The sequence below is a fragment of the Polypterus senegalus genome, chromosome 6 (assembly GCF_016835505.1).
Source record: "Polypterus senegalus isolate Bchr_013 chromosome 6, ASM1683550v1, whole genome shotgun sequence".
In the NCBI taxonomy this organism is placed as follows: Eukaryota; Metazoa; Chordata; class Cladistia; order Polypteriformes; family Polypteridae; genus Polypterus; species Polypterus senegalus.
The window spans coordinates 131,548,021-131,570,039 of record NC_053159.1 but is presented as its reverse complement, the minus strand read 5'-3'; the positions used below and the strand labels follow the sequence as shown (position 1 = coordinate 131,570,039).

General features: G+C 37.6%; 1 protein-coding gene across 1 annotated transcript in view; it reads left to right on the top strand.

Annotated features, from left to right (window-relative positions):
- dph1 (diphthamide biosynthesis 1) overlaps nt 1–22,019 on the top strand; it is a 419,970-nt gene that overhangs the window by 71,409 nt on the left and 326,542 nt on the right. Inside the window, exon 3 of the mRNA XM_039757210.1 lies at nt 7,234–7,297. Within this exon, the coding sequence (XP_039613144.1) occupies nt 7,234–7,297 (64 nt within the window). The remainder of the gene's footprint in view (nt 1–7,233; nt 7,298–22,019) is intronic.

Below are 22,019 nucleotides of genomic sequence, written 5' to 3'. Positions count from 1 at the left end.
TTCTCACACAGATATGTGCTACCAAACATGCACAAGGTTCGAGCCGCATGTAGACGGACTTTTTTTGTTCTTCAAAGTCACCAAAGCGCCGTGCAAACTCAGTGCGCTCAGTTTATCAGCAAAGTGCGATTTGGGAACACCGTAGTGACGACTTGGTTTAACATTACTTGGCAACAGGGAAAGTGGGGCAAGGTGCACTGGTGCATTTGTGTCTCCCATAAAAGCAGCTTCACTTGAAATCACTTTGTGATTGTGCACGGTTAAAGCGTCCGCTGAAGTGTCAGATTCTTATTTAATTATGCTGCTTTCTGTATCTTCTGCATTGCATTCAGGTTAACCTGATGTTTTGTCTCATAGTGCCGTCTTAGATTAAATTCTGTAATTACAGCCACATTAGCTCCACAAATGAGACACACGGGTTCAGTAAACATATACTCAGCCTCCCATCGGTTTTTAAAGGCTCTATTTTCAGAATCAACTTTTCTCTTCAGCATCGTGTGAGCTAGCTTCGCAATAACTTGATTAACTCGGTAAGTGTTCGGCAAGGCAGCTGAAGCGCTGCATTATGGGATCTGTAGTTTATTGTGTTACCAGCGCTTCATATACCGGGCTTTAATAACAATAATACAGTATATAAAATGATCTCGGGCGGATATAATTACGCCGGGCCGGATGTGCCCGCTGCCCTTGAGTTTGACACATATGGACTAAATAGAACTTGAAAAGATATATTTTTTCAAATGTGATCGCGCAATTCAGATAGAGTTGACGCAGACTACAGCCTGCATGCCTCAATAAGTCATCCTTCCTCGCTCTTACTTTTTACCGTTCATCTAATGAATACACTGAGTATGGCTTTACCAAAACAATCATTGATGGCGAATAAAGTATCCATTATTCGAGTATGTAGATCGGGTTATATATATATACATATATATATATACCCGCATATCGCAGCGGAGAAGTAGTGTGTTAAAAAGCTATGAAAAAGAAAAGGGAACATTTTAAAAATAACGTAACATGACTGTCAATATACAGTATTTGTTTTGTGAGTGTTACTGAGTGTTGCTGTCATCAAGGATTTGATTATCATTATTTCTTTCAATCAGGTTCGTATTTGTAGGATGTGTTGTGTTCAAGTTACATTCCGTGTTTGTCAATCGTTGTAAAGATGACAGGTTTCATTCATCGATTCGTTTCTTACTGCATCAATAAACAGCTCGTCTTCTTCTTTATCTGAGACCTGACACACTGCATGCACGGGTTTTTTACACTGTCTTCCTTTAGCGGGACATTGACTTTTTCCAACGTGTGCTTTGTTTTGGATTTATGAATATGCTTGTATGTATCAAACGCTTCATATTTTTTGCTGCCTTTTCAATTGTGTAATTGGTTTTGTTCAGCTCTTTGGAACTGTTGCTTTTATCTGTGCACTGCGTCAGTTCACGTGAGCCGCTCGGTGTACATGCATCGAAGGTTCCCAGCTGTGCTGGTGCCATCTCGTGCTATGTCCATGGCTGTATTTAATGTTACCTTAGTCCTGGCACTTAAAACTTTCTCTCGCAGTTTCGCTGAGTTTGTACCAAACACCACCCTGACCATCTCATCTTCCTCTGCATAAGCACAGTCCTTAACCCGTGAATATTTAGTGGAGTTTGCTATTGGATTGCCGCTGACGGACGGCCTTATATGGGCAGGCACTAAATTACAAACGCCAGCGCAGCCTGTCTATGAACTTAATTTAAAGTGTAGGTTTACATCGTGCTTTGTTTCCGAAGTAGCAGAACTCATGAATATGGTTGTATATGTCACTCGCTCGCTTCTTATTGTTTAGCTGCCTTCTCAATTATATAATGCATGTTTTCTTCAGCGCTTTTTAGGTCTTCCTGGTTTTCTATGTACTGCGTGATTACGTGGGAGGTGTGATGATGTCACACGAAACTCCCACGGCGTTGAAGCTCATCTCCATTACAGTAAATGGAGAAAACTGCTTCCAGTTATGACCATTACGCGTAGAATTTCGATATAAAACCTGCCCAACTTTTGTAAGGAAGCTGTAAGGAATGAACCTGCCAAATTTCAGCCTTCCACCCACACGGGAAGTTGGAGAATTAGTGATGAGTCAGTGAGTGAGTGAGTGAGTGAGTGAGTGAGGGCTTTGCCTTTTATTAGTATAGATATATATATATATATAAATATACACACAGTATATATTGTCGAGGATGCCAGGGGCCACGACCCGGTCGGGACACCTTAGAGGACCAGAAGTGGGCGTGCGCCCATCTGGGATCACGTGGGGTCCGCCTTCCTGGTTGCTTTGGGGGCCACGGGTTCAGGGCATGGAAGCCCCAACCGGTAGGGGCCCGTGGTCACCGCCAGGAGACGCCCCAATGCCTTGGGGACTTGTGACCTCAGCACTTCCTCCACACCAGGAAGTGCTGGGGGGAAGATTTAAGTGGACACCCGGAGAGCTGCCAGGAGAACATCCGGCACTTCCGCCACGCTGGGGCGTGGCCAACGAGGGAGTGCCAGGAACCACCTGGAGCTCATCCAGGAGAATATAAAAGGGACCGTCTCCCTTCATTCGGGGCTAGAGTCGGGTGGAAGAAGGACAAGGCACGAGAGAGGTGTGAGGCGGCCCGAGAAGAAGGCATTGTGAGGCCAGGACTGACTGTTGGGGTTTGTGCACATTGAATTGGGTCTGAGTGACCAATATATTATTGTAAATATTGTAAATAAACACGTGTGGTGGTTGAAGAACAACATGTCCGCCTGTCCGTGTCCGGGTTGGCTCCACAATATATATATATATATATATATATATATATATATATATATATATATATATATATATATATATATATACACACACAGTATATGTGTGTATAATCTGTGAAGTTATTATTTCTTTGATTAAGTAGTGTGCCGTTGTAATGTTATGTTTTTTGAAAATAGAATTAAATAAAAAAGAAAATAATGTATGGTCTAAGATACAGAAAAAATTCTAATGCATGTTTAACAAATAATTTATATTTTGCTACATTTCTAAACTTGATATCCTTGTACTTTTGCTGAATTCTAATTTAAAAATTGAGAATAACACAAAATGACAAACTCCAATTGGTATATCATATGAAGTTCAGTACATTATACTTGGTCATTTCATTACGATAACAGTACATTATTCTCTCTTAAGGTGAATTCATGTATCATCATTTGTATCTACGTCTGTTTATCAGAAAGTAACTGAGTTATTTAAAAAATAATCCATTCATACAGTGCATCCGGAAAGTATTCACAGCGCATCACTTTTTCCTCATTTTGTTATGTTACAGCCTTATTCCAAAATGGATTAAATTAATTTTTTTCCTCAGAATTCTACACACAACACCCCTTAATGACAACATGAAAAAAGTTTACTTGAGATTTTTGCAAATTTATTAAAAATAAAAAAATTGAGAAAGCACATGTACTTAAGTATTCACAGCCTTTGCCATGAAGCTCAAAATTGAGCTCAGGTGCATCCTGTTTCCCCTGATCATCCTTGAGATGTTTCTGCAGCTTAATTGGAGTCCACCTGTGGTAAATTCAGTTGATTGGACATGATTTGGAAAGACACACACCAGTCTATATAAGTTCCCACAGTTGACAGTTCATGTCAGAACACAAACCAAGCATGAAGTCAAAGGAATTGTCTGTAGACCTCAGAGTCAGGATTGTCTCGAGGCACAAAACTGGGGAAGTTTACAGAAAAATTTCTGCTGCTTTGAAGGTCCCAATGAGCACAGTGGCCTCCATCATCCGTAAGTAGAAGAAGTTTGAAACCACCAGGACTCTTCCTAGAGCTGGCCGGCCATTTAAACTGAGCAATCGGGGGAGAAGGGCCTTAGTCTGGGAGGTGACCAAGAACCCGATGGTCACTCTGTCAGAGCTCCAGAGGTCCCCTGTGGAGAGAGGAGAACCTTCCAGAAGGACAACCGTCTCTGCAGCAATCCACCAATTAGGCCTGTAGAGTGGCCAGACGAAAGCCACTCCTTAGTAAAAGGCACATGGCAGCCGGCCTGGAGTTTGCCAAAAGGCACCAGAAGGACTCTCAGACCATGAGAAACAAAATTCTGTGGTCTGATGAGACAAAGATTGAACTCTTTGGTGTGAATGCCAGGCGTCATGTTTGGAGGAAACCAGGCACCACTCATCTCCAGGCCAATACCATCCCTACAGTGAAGCATGGTGGTGGCAACATCATGCTGTGGGGAAGATTTTCAGCAGCAGGAACTGAGAGACTAGTCAGGATAAAGGGAAAGATGACTGCAGCAATGTACAGAGACATTCTGGATGAAAACCTGCTCCAGAGCGCTCTTGACCTCAGACTGGGGCGACAGTTTATCTTTCAGCAGGACAACGACCCTATGCACACAGCCAAGTGTAAAAGACGAATGAATAGACAGCATAAAGGTTTGGGGTTTCCGGCCACGTATACTGTAAAATTCTCCACAGTACAAAACAAAAATCAGGGTCAAAATACATAAACATAAACAGTTCATATGCACGACCCCAAAGATGGCGTCGGCGGCCATTTTATATAGGAGGAGCCAGAAGTGGAGGAATGCTGGGAAGGAACCGTGAGGGAAGATGGGATTGATGACGTCAGGCACAATGGCGGAGGAACGGCGGAAGTAACATGCTGAGGGAAAACGAGGCTTATGGTGGCGGAGCGTCTTTTTTTCTGCAAGAAAGCAAAGGAGAAAGGTTAGTACCCCGCCACTCCCTGCCGGCGAATGTCTTCCGAAGCGTGTTAAGGTCCGTCCGCAGTCTCCTATTCGCGCGTGCATGACACAAGATATCAAAGGAGTGGCTTCAGGACAACTCTGTGAATGTCCTTGAGTGGCCCAGCCAGAGCCCAGACTAGAATCTGATTAAATATCTCTGGAGAGATCTTAAAATGGCTGTGCACCGATGCTTCCCATCCAACCTGATGGAGTTTGAGAGGTGCTGCAAATAGGAATGGGCGAAACTGGCCAAGGATAGGTGTGCCAAGCTTGTGGCATCATATTCAAAAAGACTTGAGGCTGTAATTGCTGACAAAGGTGCATTGACAAAGTATTGAGCAAAGGCTGTGAATACTTACAGTACAGGCCAAAAGTTTGGACACACCTCCTCATTCAATGTGTTTTCTTTATTTTCAAGACCATTTACATTGGTAGATTCTCACTGAAGGCATCAAAACTATGAATGAACACATGTGGAGTTATGTACTTAACAAAAAAAGGTGAAATAACTGAAAACATGTTTTATATTCTTGTTTCTTCAAAATAGCCACCCTTTGCTCTGATTACTGCTTTGCACACTCTTGGCATTCTCTCGATGAGCTTCAACGGGTAGTCACCTGAAATGGTTTTCACTTCTCAGGTGTGCCTTATCAGGGTTATTTAGTGGAATTTCTTGCTTTATCAATGGGGTTGGGGACCAGCAGTTGTGTTGTGCAGAAGTCAGGTTAGTTGGACGATCATTTATTTTTCAACAGGACAATGACCCCAAACACACCTCCAGGCTGTGTAAGGGCTATTTGACCAAGAAGGAGAGTGATGGAGTGCTGTAAATGGTCATGAAAATAAAGAAAACACATTGAATGAGGAGGTGTGTCCAAACTTTTGGCCTGTACTGTATGTACATGTGATTTCTCAGTTTTTTTTTATTTTTAATAAATTTGCAAAAACCTCAAGTAAATTTTTTTCATGTTGTCATTATGGGGTGTTGTGTGTAGAATTCTGAGGAAAAAAATGAATTTAATCCATTTTGGAATAAGGCTGTAACATAACAAAATGTGGAAAAACTGATGCGCTGTGAATACTTTCTGGATGCACTGTATATTACCCATCCATTTATAAATTATGGAAACAACTGTATAATTCTGAGTGGTAAAATGACAAACTTGTCTGGTTGATATATTAAATGTGGAAGATGCTATTTACCAAATTTACATCCTCAGACTTAAGCATTGAAACAAAAGGAATATCATATATACAGTATATTATGTAGGAATTTTGTTTAATGAGAGGCCTTTGGATTTTTTACAATGAAACTCAACAGCCAAAGCAAAACTTACAGAACCATTGCAATTTCTTTACTGTTTGTCAGCACTTACAACCTTTCTGTGCTGTAAGGATGCTATTCAAATGTGGTTTTGCTATTATTTGCCATGATTACGCAAGGAGCGATCCCTATTGCATTACAAAAGTCTTTTATTATCTAAATGCAATTTCCTTGCACCAAATCAGTCTACGTTGAGAGGAAATGATTACTTAGTGCTCTCAAATGACAGACTGCACGTTGTATATGACACTTAACCCCTCCCCCCTTCTTTAAATTGCTCTTGTTATGAGGCAATCAATAGTATGCCTTTTAAAGTGACCACTGGTCATCAGAATGCACTTTAGTTAATCAGAGGATCAGTACTCTGTGTTTTATACAGCATCTGAGACTCTTTAGAAATGTTACAGGGTTCTTTATATCACTGATAATTTTGGCAGCTGATCAATTAATCCGTCAATAAGTTTTCATTTCAAAAAGTACTTGCCATAATCCTCCAATCAGACAGTGTATCTGTGTTGTTTCCACTCTCAATTTATGTGATGCTCTGCAAGAACAATCTATAAGCGGACTCTGAGACAGCCTATTCAGGGCATGAGTAAATGGCAACTGTACTACAGTGTTAGTACTAGTGTCAATTGCAAATGCTTTCAACCTCTTCCATTTTGCATTATGTTAAATTAATTAATTTTGCTTTTTATATATAATATATTTTATATATATTTTTTAATAAGTTTGAAATCATTTCCAGGTTATAGGTAATGTGAGAATACAGATGACCGGTGAAATGAAGCATAGCACTGCCATTAGATCACTGGAAACAAATATTTTTGTGTATTCATTGTGGACAAAGACTGTACTTTGGGGTTTGGGATGAATTTTGTTTTTACTATATGGCAATGTTTTTTAATCTAAGCAAAGTTTTTAACAGGTTAAGTTTAGGAAAATTAGTCCCATGATAATGTACCTTAACTAAATTTATTAAAAAGTAAAAGCCTAGCTTAAAAGGAGAAAACATAAATCAATATATTCATCGGAACTATATTATTTTGATTTTAGTCAAAACTAATACCTGTGATGTTGCCTGGATTGAACTAAATGTTTGTTATCTATTCTTCTCCATATATGTTTCCTTTTCTCTAGTGGCTTTGCAGATGCCAGAGGGTCTACAAATGTTTGCTTGCACACTTGCTGATATCATCGAAAGGTAAGTGATAATAACACCCCAGCAGCGATTTTTCATTCTTTTGGCACCAGTGCATCTCATTTTGTGTCTTGAACTACAGGCAAGGATTTATTAAAAAATATAGCATGTGTGTTTTAGTGAAATAATTCATATATATTATACTAAAACCACAGAGAACCCATATCTGTAGTAAAAAGTACAGTAAAATCTTGATTATCCATCACTCAATTAACCGTCGGTCTCCATGAACCGTCAGGGCCAAAAAAAAAATTGCACACACCGGTGCCTACCTATTACTGTACTACTACTGCCATGCAATAGACTGCAAGCTTTGCACATTGGAACAACTTTCCCTTGTGTTAGTGCATAGTGTTCTTCCTCAGCACAACAGTGTCAGTTATGTACCTTCAGTTTTAACAGCGTTTTGTAACTTTTCTCTTTTGTTATAATTAACTAGCAAAATACCCGCGCTTTGCAGCGGCGAAGTACTGCCTTAAAATTTTTATTAAAAAGAAAATTAAACCTTTTTAAACTGAGGGAAAATATACCAATAATTATTTGTTAAGGATCTCTTTGTATACCACATTGTGAGTTCGGCCCTCCGGTTGAAATATGACCAAGCTGTGCGCTGAGCTTACTCTTGAGCATGCAACATACAGTTGGCCATGTGAACAGTAATCTTGTTTCAAATCTCACAGCTTGGATTGCTGCTGTCATAATCGGTTTGAGTTTCATGGTTTGTTTCAATTACGACAGTATTTGTAGGACTTGTGTTGAAGAGACATTCGGCATCTGTCAAGCATTGTAAGTATACAACCGGTTTTATTGATAACTTCACATCCAGCTTTTGAGAGTTTAAACATTCATAAACATCAAAGTGTCTACTACTGAAATCATCACCTGTCAATCTAAGATGTTTAAGAGGCATTGGCGGTTGTCAAGAAGTGTAAAATATTTGGCCATTTCGGTACACTTGAAATCGACAACCGAACAATTCACCGGCAGCCATCAACGCACATGCAGATGCATAGGTGAAGGGCTTAAGCATTTCACTCTTCTAGTGCTCCTGTGTAGAATAATTATCTCCTGTACCGTCATCAGTCCACACCTTGAACCTGTCCCAGTCATTAAATACATAAGACACAATGTTCCTCCGGATATCAAGAGTGAGCCTGATATGGCCATGCAAGATGTAACAAAGAGAATGGAAAAGGTAGGTGCCATCTCCGGGCATGGAAACCACTCGGTAAGTGACAGTTCTTTGATCGGTGGTGATCACCTCGATAGACATTTTAATGGGGCTACGGTTGGAATGATAAAGGAAATGGGTACCTGAACAATGTAAAGTAAGTCTAAAATACCTACACAATAACTATAATTGTATTAAATGAACAATAAAACAGCGGAGAAGCCGTGGATTAAATAAAAAGGCTGTAGTTATCAGCAGGGAGACGTGAATCCCATGGCGAAGCAAGGAAGGGAATGTAGAGACTGGAGCGACAGACGACCTTATATAGGCAGGCAGCCAACAACGTGGGAGGCGTTGGGGTAAGGGACCCAACACCGCCTCACACTTTGACCAAGGTGCAGGCTATGGACGTATATATGTACGTAAGTAGGATTCAGTTAGCATTGGGAACCCGTGTACCAAATTTCTTGAAGATGGGCCCATAAGTAACAAAGACTTTTGAAAAGTTCAATATGGCGGCCGACAGTGGCATCATACCACCGAAATAAGTACCAAATTTCAGCCTTCTACCTACACGGGAAGTTGGAAAATTAGTGATGTTGGAAAGTTTAATATGGCGGCTGACACTGGCGTCATACCACCGAAATAAGAATGCATTACATCGGTTTTGGTTAGCGCAGGGAAGCCACCTACCAAATTTCGTGAAGATAGGGTCAGCCTTCTACCTACACAGGAAGTTGGAAAATTAGTGACATTGGAAAGTACAATATGGCGGCCGACAGTGGCGTCATACCATCGAAATCAGTACGTACATCGGTTTCGGTTAACGCAGGGAAGCCGCCCACCAAATTTCGTGAAGATGGGGCTATAAATAATAAAGTTCAACATGGCGAACGTTGTCGACCATTATCGACCGTTACGTGTAGAAATGAAACCTGCTTAACTTTAGTAAGTAAGCTGTAAGGAATAAGCCTGCCAAATTTCAGCCTTGTTCCTACACGGGAAGTTGGAGAATGAGTGATGAGTGAGTCAGTGAGGGCTTTGCCTTTTATTAGTATAGATCTACTATACATTGTTATGGCTGAAAAGATGTATGCATGTGGTGTTGGAATTGCCACAAAAATGACACTCTGCATAGAAGTGATTAAATATTAAAAAAATACATATACACTATGAATGTTTATCATCACAAATTGGTTTTATTCGATTACTAATTATCATTGATATACTAAGTGATTTAATTTTGAAAGTTTACCATCTAATCTTCCTTAAGTTAACTCTGAGCTGCCTTTGTTATAGCAGTTTCTATTTTCTATCACCTTAGAACCCTGACTGTAATTATCCAGGTGGCATCTTTAGATCCCACTTTACGTTTATCTTCTTTCTTTTTCCATGATTATTCTCAAGCAAGCTTTTGGGACTCGCTCAGATTTTATATTTTTCATGAGTGTGATCAAATTTGATAGAAGCAGTCCACAGTAGCTTTGCAAGTTAACTGGTGCTAAGAAGAGGAAAAAGGCAACACGGTTTAATATATAGTTAGATAAATATATAGTGCCAGAAGATTTTTTATGACTAATTTGTTTTCTTACTTATTTCGTATTCCATACTTTTAGTCTATTGCCAAGATATTTCTTTTACAGCTTCTATTCCTGTGCTCCATTTCATGGGGTACCCCTGTGCTGTATTCACACCCTGCCAACAGAAAATCGGCCATGCACCAATGTCATGATTGCCAGTTGCTCTCATGCCGACTCTGACATCCGCTGTGATCAACTTTTGCAGTGTTTTTCCACTTTCAAGAGTTTGAAGACTGATTGCGCTGTTGTGTCTTTTCAAACAGAACCTTGGCCAGATGATCATGTCTCATCACCTCCTTCCAAATGAGCACAAAACATACTGAAAGTATACAAAAACATCTTGATGAGGTTGCCTTAGAGGTTTTTAGTCATTGGCATTTTCATCTTTAACCCAGTTTGTTTGTGTGATCCCAAAATAGTCACATTACCTGCCTTTATTAAATAAAAAGTGTATTTCATATGAACTGTTACATTTTGTTAACTTTTTCCATCTACTTCAAAATAAGGAATGTGTTACTTATTTTTCATCAGTTTTTGATATGAATTTAATTCTCTATTGGAAGTTATTGCACTTGAAAATTCTCTGCAGAAATATGATTGCATGCTTGACTTATTGGTGTGAAACATGCTAAAATGCCATACTTAAATTACTGATGTGATTTAACTGTTATGTTATGAGGCAGCTATCAATTTGTTTACCACTGCAATGAAGCTGCTTCAAATATTAGGACTATAATAATTCTGAGTAGATTACAAGGGCCTTAGATAATAGTCTTAAGTTAAAAAACAGTAGCACTTACTTGGTTTTACTGCAGTTTGTTTAGCCTCTATATAGTCCTTCAGGTCAGGAAAGATTTAAATTGAAAGTGAGCTGCTGACCAAAATTTTGTTATACTTGGTTTGCTCAACTACATTGCCCAATAACATTAAAGCCTTTTTAGGTTGCCCAGTAACAGTTTTTTTTCTCTATCATCCAGTCATGGTGCAGTTGCTCTTTCATCTGTTACCCAGTCACTCTATAGCTTATTTTCAGTTGCTAAATCATTTGTCAACTTCTCTGTTGCCTAATGAAACAGATGCAGCCCTCCAATTTAGAAGAGGCAATGAAGAAGCTTTCACAGTATTATCCCAACATCTGCAGAGCTCAGTTGACCCTGCTAGGCAGTGTAATCTTTCATTCACCTATCAAAGTAATTTTTGTACTCTCTTTTAAGCAAAAAAATGTTTCACTTACAAATTGATTCACAATATTTCTTTTGCAGATTTTCATTGTAATTAAACTGGTAATATACTGGTTTATATTGTTTTTGTGCATTTTAATTTCCATCTTATAGTAACCTTTATCAATACAGATCTTTTTTTCTTTAACACAAGCAAAGATTATCATTATTATTATTATAGTGCAAGGGTAGGCAACCCCCTACTATAGTAGAATAAAAATATGATAAATTCTTTAACACATTATAGACAAATATTAGACTAAGCACCCCTATAGTTAAAGTGTAACAGAAAAAAAGCTAATTTTGCTGAGGATTATTAAAATAATGAATTTGAATGATAAAATAAAAATATGTCTCGTGATTGTTATTTCTTTGACATACAGGTATATTGTAGTGCAAGCCAGGACACCTATTTAGTGATGTCCCTGAGGTCATTGGGTGTTTCATGTCTTTCAATAAGTAGACTCCCTCTTCCTGGTGACACAAACAGGGATCAATCAGGCCTTGAATTGTGCCTAGGCTGTGTTCTTCCCTCTTGGCTCTCCTCTCTTTTTCCACAGCCACCTAGAGGATGCTTCAGAAACAATCGGAGCTATCTTTATTACAGTTCTCTTGTTGAATCCTTTCTTAACCCTGCCTCAGATATAACAATACATCAAAGTACTTTTTTCACTGTATTTAAGACCACCGCTAATGAAAGGATCATGTACCATAGATGGCAAGGATGGTAATCATCTTGCAGATGGATTGGCCAAGGAACCTTATGAAGCTTACTTCAATCAACTTACACCCGGCCCTTCATCCCTTCTCCCTGCACTGCTACTTCAGCTCTGCATTATCTTGCTCTCTTCTCTTCATTGGTCTCTTTGATCCAGTTCTCCCGTGGGACAGTAAGCTCCACAAGTATGATCTTCTTGGAGGATGTGAAGAGAAACACAGTGTGTGGTGTCAGTGATGTTGCTGCAACCTCTTTTAGAAACTTGTGTTGTCTGTTTAGATCAACTCTGAGTTGCCAGTCAGCTACTATGGCTGTTAAACCCATGTAGTGGAGTTGTTTGTCCCAGCTGCTGCTGGTGGCTTCTACTCTGCTCTGATAATTTTGAAATAACTATCATATGCTACTCTCTGAGTAGAAAAACACTACCCTGGTACTTGAAGCAAAGCTTTATAAAAGCAATGACAGTCTATAATCTTTAATATTTAAATATTTTATTGGATATATAGATCACATTACATTACAGCGAGTGAATTGCAAATTAGGCAGGCTTGAACATCACATAAGATAATATGTACTGCTGTTTCTGCTGCTACAATGCTATATGGCATCCAGATTAAGACCAATGCCCCCTCTCAGCCCACCTAAAGAGCAAGAAGTCAGACAATTTAATATGAAGTCACCACTCAGAGTTACTGAGGCATCGTAAAGGTTAACAAGGGATCAGCATAATTAAGGATAACATTAATAAATGTCTGCCATCTATGTGTTAAATATTGCATGGTAGAGCAATTGATAGTGGCATCATAGCCTTAGATTTTCTCCTGCATGAATATTATATTTTGAATGAGATAACAGATGCACAGAGTAAAGAATACACAGAGGAGTTAGTGCATGGTTTCCTCACCATGGCTGACCAAGCCAGTTCAAGATCTTGTCTTAACAAAATATATTTGCAACCCAGCAGCAGAGATGAAAGATATGTGACTCCATACAGCCCTTTCCTTTAGATATTTGTGTTTACAACGTGTAAGTAGCATTATTTATAATGAAGGTACTTAATCATATATAGATTTTTCTCTTTTCTTTAATAATTATCAAAATGAGTTTCCTTATTAGGTACTACAGCTGCAAAAATCATTGTTGCATCTAGATAGAAAACCCCAGAATTGATGACTACTCAACACTGGGTGGTTGAATTTACTTATTTAATCCATTTAGAAATGCCCACTGTTAGAATTAATAATTCTTCTAGATCTACTAACCTGGGGGTGGCAGTGGCTGATACCCTAAACTCTTATATATAGTGTACTTCCCCCACCCACTCCTTTTTTTTTTTTTTTTTTTAAAATATAAATCAACCTTCTGTTGCAAATCTTAAAGTGCTGTGGTAGACATACTCATATCATATTCCCAAGAAAATGCAGATTTTGTTGGGCTTTCCTAATTCTGAATATAAAGAGGGTGGTATTTCTCACTTTTATTCTCACGTAGTTGAAAATTATTTGCTTTGTGTTACTTGTGTTCAGCACTAGGTTGGTTATCAATGCAGCATTCAGCCAGGTGTGCCACATCCATCCTGTAAGCTATCTCATTATTATCTGTAATCTGGTCCACTTCTTTAATATCATATGAAAAATTCACTGTCATATTCAAGGGACACATGGGGGTAAAGTCATGCATGAAAAGAGAAAAAGCAACAGGCTTAGCACACACAGAAACTAGAAAAAAGAAATTTCAGCATATTACAAATTGGCTTTCTTCAGGGAACATCTAATAGGTTATAACCTACAAATTTTCTGCAGCAACTAAAGTAAAACAATTCTTTAAAGTTGAAGCAAACTGTTTGTACAAGTGTCCCAACTGCTGTTGATTACTTAAAAACCCTCTGTCTGTCTTAAAGCAGAGTTGGAATAGACTATACCCTCTGAAGCACTACTTGTACAATATTACACTGCAGAAAGTTATAAATTCCAATGATAATGGCAAGAAACTTCAATTAACAAATCACACGTGACAGAGCATTACTACCCTTTCATTTAGAGAAGTTGTAAAAAAAAAGAAAATCAAAGTGTCAGTGAGCACAGCAATTGGAAACTGGAAGAATCTCTGATAGGAAGAGATCTGGCAGACCCAATGTCATAACCCAGTCAGTAGATAAGTTTCTGAGGATCAACAGCTTGCATGATAGGCACCTCACAGCACCACAGCTTGAAGCACAGCTTAACAATGGTCAAAAAAGGAAGTCTTGGTTTCTACTGTTAAGAGGAGACTTTGTGCTGCTGGTTTGACAGAGCATGTGGCAGTAAGAAAGCCATTCCTTATAGGACAAAACAGGGCCTTAAAATACCTGCAGACTGGAAGAAAGTCTTATGGATTAATGAATTGAAATTTGAAATATTTGGTTCATCACTCAGGGTGTTTGTACGTTGTTGAGTTGGTGAATGGATTATTCCCCAGTGTGTGACACCAACTTTCAGACATGAAGGAGGAAATGTGATGGTTTGGGGTTGTTTTGCTGGAGGCAGAGCTAGTGACTTGCACGGAGTGACTGGCGCTCTGAATCAAAAGGGGTACTGCGGTTTGGCTGTTATATGAGCAAAATGTAGCTACTTTGAAGAGTCAAAAATTTCAATAAACTTTTGTACAATTAATGATTCCTTGACTTTTTTTTAATTTACCATTGTTTATTTGTTCTATGCCTTGAAACATTAAGACATTAAACTGTTTGCATTTCCATAAAAACTGAAAAAAGTGAGGTGTTCTAAAACCTGTAACTGGTAGTGTATTATGTGTGTGTGTATATATGATAATTCTCTTTATTTGTGATGTTCAGGTTCATGCATTAGGAACTTGTCATTGTTTTCATACTGCACCTAACTATCCTGAGATACACAGTGAGGGAGAGAGAAGTTTGGGGAAAGAGTGCAGGATCAGCTCTTTGTACAGTATCCCTAGAGTAATTGCAGGTTGGGGCCTTGCTCAAGTGCCCAAACAGAGCTGGTGTGCCTGGATTTATACCAACAACCTTCTAGTTACCAGCACAGCTCCTTTAGCCAGAGAGCCACTGCTTTGCATAATACATGAATGACATGAGTTTGGTTCCTTGTTTTCTTTTTGTCTAATGTACTAGAAATGGTAGAGGTAAAAGCCAAGTAGAGATGTGAAATAAATACCATATTTACATCACCAATACTGACTGTCAACCAGATATTAATACTAAGTACTATTACAGACTGGCACATCACTCAAAATGTTTGTTAAAGTGACCACTGAAAGTGAATAAAAGCAGCCTGCAGGCATCATAGCCATGCACATTTGCTCTGATAAATCAAATTCTCGTGAGACATTTATTTATTTTTTCACGTTTGAAAATAAGCTTTGTAGTTTGTTTAGACAACTAAATACCCATCAAAATGGAATTAATACAACATGGAAATTTTAAAATGTACCTTTCTTGTGTTACTTATTAATTCATAAAATTTAACTGTGGTGAAACTTTCAATGAACGAAGAATAAACGTGTAGAGTTTTAAACTTTCATCACTTTGGACTTACAAAAAGTACAAATAGGTTTAAAAACTATTTTTTTGTTAAATGATGTTATTAGCAGCGTTTACAATCTAAAATGAAAATCTCTTTATATGGTAACAAGAAAACCTTTGAAACTCACAAGATTAAATACACACGAAAGCTTTCACCTGCATAAAGCTGATTAGCTTAGAAAAATAAGCTGAACACTTGAAAGTTTATGTAAAATAGGGCTGCCAGAAGCGATTATTTTGTAAATTAATCTTTTAACTATTTTATTGATTAATCAATTAATTTAACAAGTAATTTTTACAAACAATTTCCAGTTGGCATGCGAATATGTACTGTAATTAAATATTGCATAATTTTATGTATAAAATTTGAAAATATCAGGATATGAAAAAATACAACTACATGACAAACAAGACTGTTAACCATAAATATTTAAGTAAATAAAGCCAAAAAGTAAAAAATTGTATTTTTGATTAATAATGAACATAAGTTGATGTCAGCAGCACATTTTGAATCAAAACCAAATAATTAGGTGTATGGGTTCTTTTAGTCTTCGGTGTTACAATGGATCCATTCTACTCAATCATACTCATTTTACATGTATTGTTTTAAATGTCTGTCTTAAATTAAGATGCTATTATTGAATATACAGTAACTGCTAGTCATATGTGGCATAAAAGAGCCTAATAATGTTTGTAAAATTCTGTACAAAGCATTCTGTGCAACACACAAATGAGTTCACTCAGAACAGTTGTTCTGCTAAAAAAAGGGTCTCTTTGTAATTGTTTCAGACATAGAATGCGAAGTGAAGTGGGAGAAAAACTTCATATTGAAGAACACTTCATATGCGTTTTTCAGTAAAACTCTTGCAGAGAGCTCCTTTCGGCTGAGACGAGGGCAGCAGGACGGTTATCAGCCTGTCTGCACCAATTTAAGAGAGAACGTGGAAAGTGCCCAGAACCATTATACTTAAGATATGCATACCTTTTTTAATGGGAAAACCAGGATTTTTCTGAGCTGTACCATCTGTGTGTTTCACAATCTAAACTTCAGCAGAAATTGTGTTTCCTTTAAAAAAAAAAAAAAGTCATTTTCCCTTCAGTAGCTAAACCCCATGTTGCTATGCTGTTAACTCTTTTCTAGTTTGTATCAACTGTGCTGGATTAAAAGAATACATCTTTCTAAGTTAGCCTGGTCACTTATTGAGTGTTATTTATTTACAATTTAATGATTGGAGAAAATATCCAAAAATACTTTATAAAGCTGACCTATGTTTATTATATTAGATGTTATTGCAGGATCAGTTTTGACAGCCACTGATAAGTAGTTTTCTTTCAGATCCATGAGGTGGCAGTTAAAACGGTTACAATTTGCTGGCCCTGGCATAAATATATGGCAGTACAAATGTGTTTTAAATGAAACTAGAAAGTACATTATAAGACTAGTCTATCATATATAGTTAGCATACTGTGTCTACTGAATCATTAATTTACTTAATTGCATTCACAAATAATAATTGTGGCAAGGTGTATTTAGTAGAAATTTATCTGTTCTATCCAAAGAAGTACTGTGCCAAATTAAGTTTTGTCCCAGTGTTAGTAACTAGCTTAAATTTCACAACTTAACCAGCTTCACAACACTAGAAGAACTACTGTCAAACAAATGAGAAAGTGTAAGTGGGTTACTTACTTTACTGTTGGCTTGACCATTGCTATTTTCAGCGTTATCACTTCAGGCATTGAGCTAGGACTGTTGTGAAACACCATATGTTTTTTACACAAAGCAAATGAATTCCCAGAAATTCGCTAAATGTGGTGTAGCTGTCACATTGATACTCATAAACAGTACAGAGAGTCTCCACATGCTGCCTTGTAATGTTGGAAAAGGGCAGTGACAAGTAGTTAATTATAAAATATATAATGCAATTAACATTTTCAGTTGATTACATTGATTAATCGTGGCAGCCCTAATGTAAAGTAAAAATCAAATATCTGTTGGGAGGTATTTAGCTAAAACAGACCGCAAACTTGATTTTGGGAAAGAATCAGGTACAAAATTTTACTTTTAGAGCACAGGAGAAGAATTTAACAAAACTGCTTTGAATGCACTTGTATATCAAAGTGCAGAAATAGGACAGGAAAAAAACACTACGTTGTTAAGGTGTCTGGATATAAGTTTTACTAATGAAGATAACAAGCTAACCATTCAAAATTATGAAAAGGCAGCTTGTGGAAGTGAAGCGCAAAAACAGACCGGTCAACAAAAAGGGCAGCTCTGCATCTACAGTAACACAATGCCAAAATTATTCCAAGTAAAGTAAACAACCATTCTTTTACGATTGAATGTCAGCTTTTGCCTTCATAGATGACCCTTTTTAAATAAATTCAAATTACATTCGAATAGCAAAGTTTAATCTGATAGCCCTGCTGTTTATGCAAAATATTTTCAAAATTTCCTAGTATTCTCCTAAAAACAAAGTAGTCAAGTTTGTATCATCATGTAGTGTGCCTCCTACTTGTTTCCTATAGTATATACAGCAAAGATATAAAGTTAGACTAGACAATGATGATTCCTTGTCATTCTTTAAAAGTAAATATTAATCAAGTAATTATAGCCTGTAGGTTAAATTGCAGCAAAAGAACGATTGGTTCAAATACTCATTAAAAGAACTATTCAGCCTAATACATTTTAGTTTTAAAAATAAAACATCAATTACTTGTTGTTTTTTTTTTGAAAGATTACTAATTTAATTAAGATCAGATTTCAAAACACTTATTTTTTTTTTTTATTCAAATGTCCTGACAAATTGACCCAAAATATAAAAGTTTAAATCTAAATTAAAATTTGCATTTTATTGATAACAGTGCTGAAGTGAAGTATTCTGGAAGATGAACACTTGGAGTCTTTTCACTTGTGTGGCTGCACAGGACAAGACACACGTTAGCATTGCACATGTAAAGAGTTGGCTGTATGAGACAACACTGTAGTGTGGTACTCCAGTAGTCTGCTTCCCTCTTTGTGGGATGTGTATATTGTCCCCATGTTCACATCAGGTTACACCAGCAAATCCAGTTTTCTTTACCTGCTTAATGACTCAGAATTGGCCAGATCTAAGCAGATATTGTACATCCTATATGCAGCTGCTGTATACATTTGAATTTCCCCATAGGATTGATACATTTTATCTAATCTAAATCTAATGTAATGTGATGATGTTCCTTCCAAAACTGGGAAATATCAGAAAGTTGATGTATATAAACAGTACATACAGTAATCCCTCCTCGATCGCGGGGATTGCGTTTCTAGAACCCCCCGCGATAGGTGAAAATCCGCGAAGTAGAAACCATATGTTTGTATGGTTATTTTTATATATTTTAAGCACTTATAAACTCTCTCACCCTGTTAACATTATTAGAGCCCTCTAGACATGAAATAACACCCTTTAGTCAAAAGTTTAAACTGTGCTCCATGACAAGACAGAGATGACAGTTCTTTCTCACAATTAAAAGAATGCAAATATATCTTCTCTTCAAAGGAGTGCGCACGTCAGGAGCAGAGCATTTCAGAGAGAGCTCTCGCTAAGAAAAGCAAACAATCAAAAAATCAATACGTGCTTTTAAGTATGCCGAAGCACCGCGATAAAGCGGCATTTTTTTAAGAGGAGCGTCCGTATCCTCTAGGCAAACAGCCTCTGTGCAAACAGGCCCTCTGCTCACACCCCCTCCATCAGGCAGAGAGAGTGAGAGAGACATAGAAAAGCAAACAATCAAGCACTGCGCGGGAAGCATATCGTATTTCATTGAGGAGTTTTATTTAATATGTAATACATGCTCTGATTGGGTAGCTTCTAAGCCATCCGCCAATAGCATCCATTGTATGAAATCAGCTGGGCAAACAAACTGAGGAAGCATGTACAATAAATTAAAAGACACATTGTCTGCAGAAATCTGCGAACCAGCGAAAAATCCGTGATAAATATTTAGATATGCTTACATTTAAAATCCGCGATGGAGTGAAGCCGCGAAAGTCGATGTCCGATATAGAGAGAGATCACTGTACATACTTAACATATCCCTGTAACTATTAATTTATCCTGATTGTGGAGTTCAGTGGTGGAATTAATATTAAATGTACACAGTCACATAGATCTATGTGTCAGTGTACAGGCATATGTTGTGTGAGGAAATCTTATATTCTTTTTAATCCTTAACAATGTTTGCATTAATTATAACTTAATTTACATAGCAGTAAATAACAAGAGGATGCAATTGAGTAACTTTTCGCATTCTTGCCCTCACTGGCTCAGTTGCTTTGGAACTAATATTATTTTTTTCTCTTACTTCTTTTATAGACTTGCCTCACAATTTCACATATCCTTAGTTTATTGTATTTGGACTGTATCTTCACAAGATATCTCAGTTTTAACCTTCTCTACACTGCTCTTGGGAGGTTCATTTCACTCTAGACGTGCACTGTCTCTTAGCATGTCAGAGGATCAGGACTTCGTTAAATGCAGTTTGCCTCACAATTGGAGGTGCATGGGGGAGGAAGAGAAAGAGAGCAATGTTATTTCTTTTTTTTATCCCTTATACCCCAATAACCACTAGTGCCAACATAGCAATACGCTCAATAGCTATATCACTTGGCAGTAACATGTAATCTGTGTTAAAGCTATCATAAATAACAATGTACTACCTTGTCCTAAAACTAAAACAAGTTTAGAAGCAATATTTCTATGACCAAATAGTTAACTTTGTGAGCTGGAATGTCAAGGGTCTCCATCATGGATTAAAGAGAAAGAAAGTACTCTCACACCTAAAAAGTCTAAATGCCAAGATAGTATTTTACAGTAGATTTACTTATTAAGCAAAGAGAGTGATCTGGCCATTTTTTGTATTCCAGCTATTCAAAGAAAACCTGGTGTGTTGGAATCTTAATACATAGAACTATTCCATTTATAGTATCAGATGCAATATCTGATTCTGAAGGGCAGTATGTCATGGTGATGGGCAATTTATCTGATACTAAAATTATCTTGATTAATATCTATGCACCTAACATGGATGATGGAGCTTTCTTCCAAAATGTATTTCCATCTATCCCTAATGTGAACTCTCACAAAATTATAATGGCCGGAGACTTTAATTGTGTTTTAATTCCAGACCATGATAGATCCTTATCTACAATGGCAATAACATCTAATACTGTAAAGATAATTACCAGTTTGTAACAGATCAGACCCATGGAGTTTTTTAAATCCTAACCTAAGAGCATACTCTTTTTTTCTCACTCATCTTGTTATTCAAGAACTGATTATTTTCTCAGACAATAATTTTTTGCCCACTATCAAATCTTGTAAATATGATGCTATTGTTATCTCTGACCATGCCCTCTAATCATGGAGCTTAAATTACTGCATCCTACATACTCATCTCGTAGCTGGCATATTAACTCCTATATTTTTTTAAAGATTTTTAAGCACAAAAATAGTTAATTATACCATAGAATGCACAGTGTAATAGTAAACTAAATGTGAAAACACTGAATAACACTGAGAAAACCTAGAGAAAACTAACATTGCAAGAGTTCACACTACAGCCTTAAGAACCGCTCGCTGTAAACACTTTTTTTTAATGAGTTTTAAGCACAGGGAAAAAATGAACATTTGAAAAATCCTTAATTTATACAAAAACTAACCATAAACAACCAAGAAAACTAACCTTGCATGAGTCGAGTTCTGGCATGAAGGAAGTTAGCAGGAAGCTGGGTTGAGAGGAGATTACAGTTTTGAGGTAAAATCCCTCTGACCGAGAACAATGTATGTACAGGGAGAGACTGAACACGTGCGGAAATCATCGGCGCGTACAAACAGGAAGAGAAACTGGCTTGTTCGCCGCCTCACTCCCTTCGAGGAGCCAGAGTTGGGAGGAGGAAGAGGAGCTTGCAAGGGAGGAGTGGAGGTGGCCGAAGAGAGAATTAAAGGAATGAGGAGTCGTGAGTGCGTGGAACCAATTGCATATAGTGTATAATAAATCAGTGTGTTTTTGAACTGTGGTGTCGTGTCTGTCTGTAGCCGGGCTATCTTTTACACATTCTACAGAGATGATATGGTACTGTATATCTCTAATCCACAAAATTCTGTGCCAGCAGTCCTAAAAGCATTAGTGGATTTTCAAAAGTTATCTGGACTCAAAATCATTATTAATAAAAGTGCACTTTATCCACTGAATTGTCTAGCACACAATATGGGACACCTTCCATGTATCTTAGCAGATCAGTTTAAATGTCCAGGGTTACATAGCACAAGCAAATATGAAGCTCTTTTTTAACAAAATTTTGCTGTCCGCATAGAAAAAATTAAACAAGACATGAATACATAGTCTACCATCCATCTTACATTAGCAGGGGGAATCAACATTGTTAAGATGGCCATCCTTCCCAAGCTTCTTTTCTTGTTTCAGAGCATCCCCATATACATTAACAAATCATTTAAGAAA